At 33.1% G+C, this 6,000-nt stretch overlaps 1 protein-coding gene across 1 annotated transcript in view; it reads left to right on the forward strand.

Annotated features, from left to right (window-relative positions):
* Positions 1-4,093, forward strand: part of LOC107448622 (uncharacterized) — a 28,186-nt gene extending 24,093 nt beyond the window's left edge. Inside the window, exon 3 of the mRNA XM_016063892.4 lies at positions 1,569-4,093. Coding sequence (XP_015919378.2) covers positions 1,569-2,957 — 1,389 coding nt within the window. The 3' untranslated portion in view covers positions 2,958-4,093. The remainder of the gene's footprint in view (positions 1-1,568) is intronic.
* Positions 4,094-6,000: the final 1,907 nt, after the last annotated feature.

Raw genomic sequence — 6,000 nt, forward strand, 5'->3', positions numbered from 1 at the left:
ATAGCGTAGATTAATTTGCTCTTTTTTTTAAAACAATGAAAGAATGACTATTAAAAAGGGAAATGAAAAATAATTCCAGTAATTGAAAATTCATTGCTTGTGATAACGTAAATTAATTTGCTCTTTTTTTTTAAACAATGAAAGAATGATTATAAAAAAAAAGAAATGAAACGAAATTCCAGTAATTGAAAATCTATTGATAGTGATAACGTAGATTAATTTGTTCTTTGTTTTCTCAAAAATGAAAGAATGATTATTAAAAAAAGAAATGAAAAGTAATTCCAGTAAATGAAAATTCTTTTCTTATGCTAAAGGGCAAAAATTAGTCCCCCCCCCCACCGTTTGAGTTAGTATTCAATAAAAAATCGAATAGAAATATATGATTCATGTTTAATAATGCATACGTTTAGTCTCACTATTATTGAACTGTTATTATTATTAACTTTTAAAGAAGTTCTTAAACGTTTAATGTGTAATTAATTCCTTTTTTCTGCCAGTTCCCTTGTCGTTCGGGGCAGATTTTCATGCAAAAGTTGATTTAATCGCTGTTCATCGAGCTCGACTCGGTAACCAGAGCGAGGAGTGATATTTAAGTCAAAATGCTCCTTTTTAAACTTGATAGAAGAAATCATAAGCAGTTCTTCCAGCTATAGGTTCCTCTCCATACACAGCACAAATATCACGAGCAGATTTTGCGACTTTGGAACCTTGAATAAAAACAAAAAGAAGAAAGTTTCGAAAATGATCTTTTTTCTCAACTTGGCATATTCCATTTTAAGGGAATGTTCATTGAAAAAAAATCTTCGTTCGAATGATCTATAACAGTGATTATTAACTGGCTGCCCACGGGCCACGTCCAGCCCGCGAAGCCCTTTTTTGTGGCCCACGAACTAAAATATATTAGTTGTCATTTTTTACGAACAATTCCGTAAAAATTTAAAGTACTTTTCTTCGTTAAAAAAAAAAAAAAAAAAAAAAAAAAACCAATTTCTTCGTATCTGGAAAATTTAACATACCAACGGTGCAAAAAAAAGTTTTTCTCAGGTAAAAATTTACTTATTTTAATTTGTAATTCAATACTTTGTTTTGAACAACTTGATAAAAATCTAACAGTAACATTTAATGCTCCTTCAGGCATAAAAGAGTCCTACATAAAATTTTGATAATGTTGCGGTTCACCATTTGACTGGTGTTTTTAATTGCGGCCCCCGGCCTCATGTAAATTGGAAAACCCTGATCTATAATATTTTCCAAAAGCAAACAATGATTTAAAATATTATATCAATCATCGGTGTTGGTTGTCAACCATATCGCAAATAGATTCTTGTATCACATAGTTTCAATTTTAACAAGCAAATGTTAAATTTAGATGTGCATAATGCTAAATGATTAGATTGTAATGGTCAATAGAAAAAAAATCAGAATTCTTATTTCTATAATCTATTATTCTATAATCATTCTTTATAAAACCTGATTCATTACGACTGACCCTACAAAAAAAGGGGGGGGAAGCTTTGTACTATTTTGTTTACTCCAATCTCATAAAATTTTATCTTTCTTTTTAACAGGATGAAAACGACGCGAGGGAAGATTATCCCGATTTGGATGATTTGAGTTCTTTCTTCGACTTCGATCTCGTTCCTTCCAAAGAAGCAGGAAGTAACCGGAAGCGACCTGTTAGACTCCGGCCTAATCTAAGCAAGCATTACTATTACTACAAAGCAACAGATTCTTTCTACAGAGGCGACTCTCCTCCTCAAGACAAAAGCAAGCAAGTGGTGACATTAGGCTCACATTACAAACCTGAGAGCGAACCAGAAACCACTTCATCGGAGCAAAGCGCCAATGACTCAAAAGAAGCTATTAACAGATTTGTTATGGGTAATTACCAAGTTTCAGTTGTGAACGCCAACAGTCCAGTCCTCACTAAACTAGGACTGAATAAAGAAGATTTGGATAAACTATCGGTCTTGACCAAGCGCAGCGCTAATACTAACATCATGGGATCAGACTCGGTACACTCACCAACATATGCAGAGAATCCTCGAACTGATTACAATCACCCTACCTATTCCCATCCACCACCATCCTATGACTCATCAAGGTATGCACACCACTCTCCTCCAGAGCGACATCACAGACAGGGTGAATATTACCCAGAAGACAAGCCATCTTATTCTCATGGCCACAATCCTCCTTCATATTCCTATCAACCCTCGTCCCACTCCAGTCCTCCTCCGCAAGGATCATACGATCCTAAAAGTTACAAAGTAGTTCGTAACCCTCCTCATCGCGGTCCAAGCGGTTACAATCATCAACCTCCACGTTACGATTCATATCCTCCACCAGCCTCACATACTCCAAAAAGAGGATCCAGTGAGTCGTGGAAGCCTCGTGTAACGACTCATACTGATTGGGATGATAAAGATAGAAGGCAAGAATACCAGGAATCTGACTCCTATCCTCCTCATCCTTTACCATTACCACACAGAGAACCAACCTCTAATTCAGTTCCTTATTCAAAACCAGCCTACAGTTCCGATTCTTCTTCAGACAAACATGGTTATCACCACCCTTCCTCCTACAGTAAGCCCAAGACAACTTATGGTCCCTCATCTTCTAGTTCCGGTGACTACCATGCTTATAAGCCAAGTTATCAATCTTCTCCGAATTACTCCACTTCAAAATCAACTCCATCAAGAGCTGGATCTGCTGAATATCCTTCCTCATCATATCACAGTCATCACGAACCTTCAAAGCCGGCTGGAATCACAATAAAATTCAAAGGAAAAGCTCCAGGAGGACACAGTGGACTGAATATACCTCTAAGTTTCAGTCCTTTTGACGTTGCTAAAAAGTTATTGCCACAACTGAATCCCTTGAACAATAAAAAAATCACCATTGGAATAACTATTGAGAACAAGGAAAAACAACACCATGGTTATCATGCCTATTAATAATATAGTGATATATAATATAAATAGGCCAGAGGCCCTTTTGCAAGCCAATTATCCACTGTGATATTAAGTGATGAGTTAATGACTTATTTCGTCAGTCAGCAGTCAGTTAAAGAACAAAATATTGTATACAGTAAACGATCTCTACCTAAGTTTATTCAAAACTGGCATTAATCGAAGGATTTCAGAAAAGAATCTACGGAACATTTTACATTCTAATAAACTTTATTTGAAGTTGAATAGATTATCATGACAATGGGGGACACAATTCATAATTCCCAAGCTTTGGTGAAGTAAAAGATGTGATAGAGTAATAATATAAACTTAAATAAAGGTTAAGATCTTTATTATGGTTTAACGGGGAAATTACGACTTTCCTCGATGTAAATCGCGAAAATCAAACATTTCCCCGTTTACAACATCTCTACCATGAAAAATCGAGGAAATTAAGGTTTTTCTCGGCGTAAATCGCGAAAATCAAGGACTTCCCCATTAACAACATCTCTACCATGGTAAATCAAAGAAATTATGTTTTTCCTCGGTGTAAAGCGTGGAAATCAAGGATTCTCTCGTCGTTAACATCTCTACCGTGGTAAATCGTGATAATCTTGGTTTTCTTCGTTGTAAATCGTGAGAATCAAAGACTTTCCCCTCTAACAACACCTCTACCATGGTAAATCGAGGAAATCATGGTTTTTCTCATTGTAAATTGTGAAAATAACGTAAGAAAGGAACTTTTTCAAGCCAGGTTCTATTACTTTTTTTAAGGCCATATTTTTTAAAGGTGTGCTTAAATTGTTTAGTACTTATGTGGAAAAAAAAAATAGAAAATGGAAGATTGGAAATAAGCATTAAAAAAAAGAGTTTGAAAGTGCCAAATTATAAATTCGAAGTAAAATCGATTTCAAACTTAAATGAACACAATGTCAGATGATGCAATAAACTCAAAAACAAAGTAGCCATTTATGTACAAAACTTCAGCTTTATTTCATTACAATGCGTCAGTACATATAACCTCTTAAGTGATTAAAAGAATGAAGAAGTTTATAGAAGATTATTTTCTATTTATAATTGCGATACAAATATGAAAAGTAAAAATCTCAAAGTCAATAGACAGAAGAAAAGGGAAAGAAAAACGAAATGATGTGCAAAGATCGTATGTAGCTTGAATGACTTTATCACAAAACCAATAATCTTTTAATTTTATGTACGCGAGAGTTGTTCCCACTGAACTTTTAGTGTACGAGATATTGGTCCTCAAACCAAACTACACACGTGACACGGCTTAATTTGCAGGAATTGGGATAGGGTACTTACTAGCATTCTGGAATGTTTCAGATCGAAAAATCAATTATAATTATAATTATTAAATGACTTGATTATTTAGCATATTAAAACTAAAGAATATTTATAGTAAAATAATATGAATGTTCGTGATGAATAATTATTAAATAGTTTTTAGGTGATGGCCATCCTGAATATATTGGATCACCGCAGACTTCAATATATAAGGTGTTCTATAACCATTACCCTTTATATATGCTTTCAAAATCATTTTAAACAATTAACTGTAAATGTGAAAGGCGTTTGTAATTATTGCCGTTCATTTCCTTTTAGTTTAATCCGACAATCAGGCATATTCTGACGGTTTTAATTCTATATTCAGAGCATAGTTCGTTCACCAGGAGTTGGTACTTGGCTCCGCCTTCATCACGTGGTATCCGACCATACTATTTCGCTATTTTTGGGAGAAGGATGTGAACAATCCTGAACAGGGCTGCTATTTTGCGATCGTATGACAAAAATATTTATTTCGCAATCTTATTGTGCATTTTTTTTAATATTAAATATTTTATAAATTTGATGATACTTCTCTCTTTTAAGTGAATAGTTTGTCCTTTTTGAGACATTTTGTTTAGAAAATAGCAGTTTTTAAAATATATTTAATTTGCTAGAGTAACGAGAAGTATAATAGCGGATGGTAAAGCGAAGTAAGTGACTGAAAAAGAATTTATTGTTTGCGTTTGGCGCTCATTAAGGGTTGTCTCATTTTTAAGCGCGGAAATGTTTCTTTACTTAACTTTATTTACAAAATCTGGGCACCGAGGCCGCGCAATAGGCCCATATTTCATACATCATGAAATATTACAAAAAGTTAAAATAAAAAACACTTTGAGTTCAGCAGTCTATGGGGTGGCTTGAGATATTTCTCCTCTTACTCCCGCGGTGAAATGAACTCAGCGTCCGAGGAGGTGGAGGCACGTGCCAACCATAGAGTCTATGGTATCAGATATTGATATTTCATCATTTAATTATCAATTTAAATATATTTGAAATGAGAATATATATATAACTACATTCTAATTGTAATGTTTACGTAATATCCTATATTATGGCTTCAAGTCACAATGGTGAAATTCTGCATATCAAGTGTTGTGTGTGTATAGTTTGTAGTGTAACTATTATGTATATTCAGGTTTTTATAGATTTATCTCGTAGAAGTGTATAACTAAACTTCGATATGGGAAGTTTAAAAATAATAATAAAATTGAGCTTATTTTAATAATATTTTGTCTTTGAGTAGATTTGAGTTTCTTTCATTGCTATAAGTTTCTTAAATATTAAGTGTTTTAAATTTAAATCATTAAAATGAATCAACTTAATAATCTGGCATTATCTACGAGCACATGAGTGTCGCAGTTTAACGAAATTAAAATACACAATCACACTAGATCTCTAAATTTTATTCATAAAAAATTAATTAAAATAATTAATAAAAAATTAAAAATCAATAAGCTGGAATTATCTCTGAGCACATGAGTGTCGCAGTTTAACGAAATTAAAATACACAATCACGCTAGATCTCTAAATTTTATTCATAAAAAATTAATTAAAATAATTAATAAAAAATTAAAAATCAATAATCTCGAATTATCTCTGAGCACATGAGTGTCGCAGTTTAACGAAATTAAAATACACAATCACGCTAGATCTCTAAATTTTATTCATAAAAAATTAATTAAAATAATTAATAAAAAATTAA

The sequence above is a fragment of the Parasteatoda tepidariorum genome, chromosome 10 (genome assembly GCF_982258835.1).
Source record: "Parasteatoda tepidariorum strain Cologne lab strain chromosome 10, Ptep-v5.0, whole genome shotgun sequence".
Taxonomy (NCBI): Eukaryota; Metazoa; Arthropoda; class Arachnida; order Araneae; family Theridiidae; genus Parasteatoda; species Parasteatoda tepidariorum.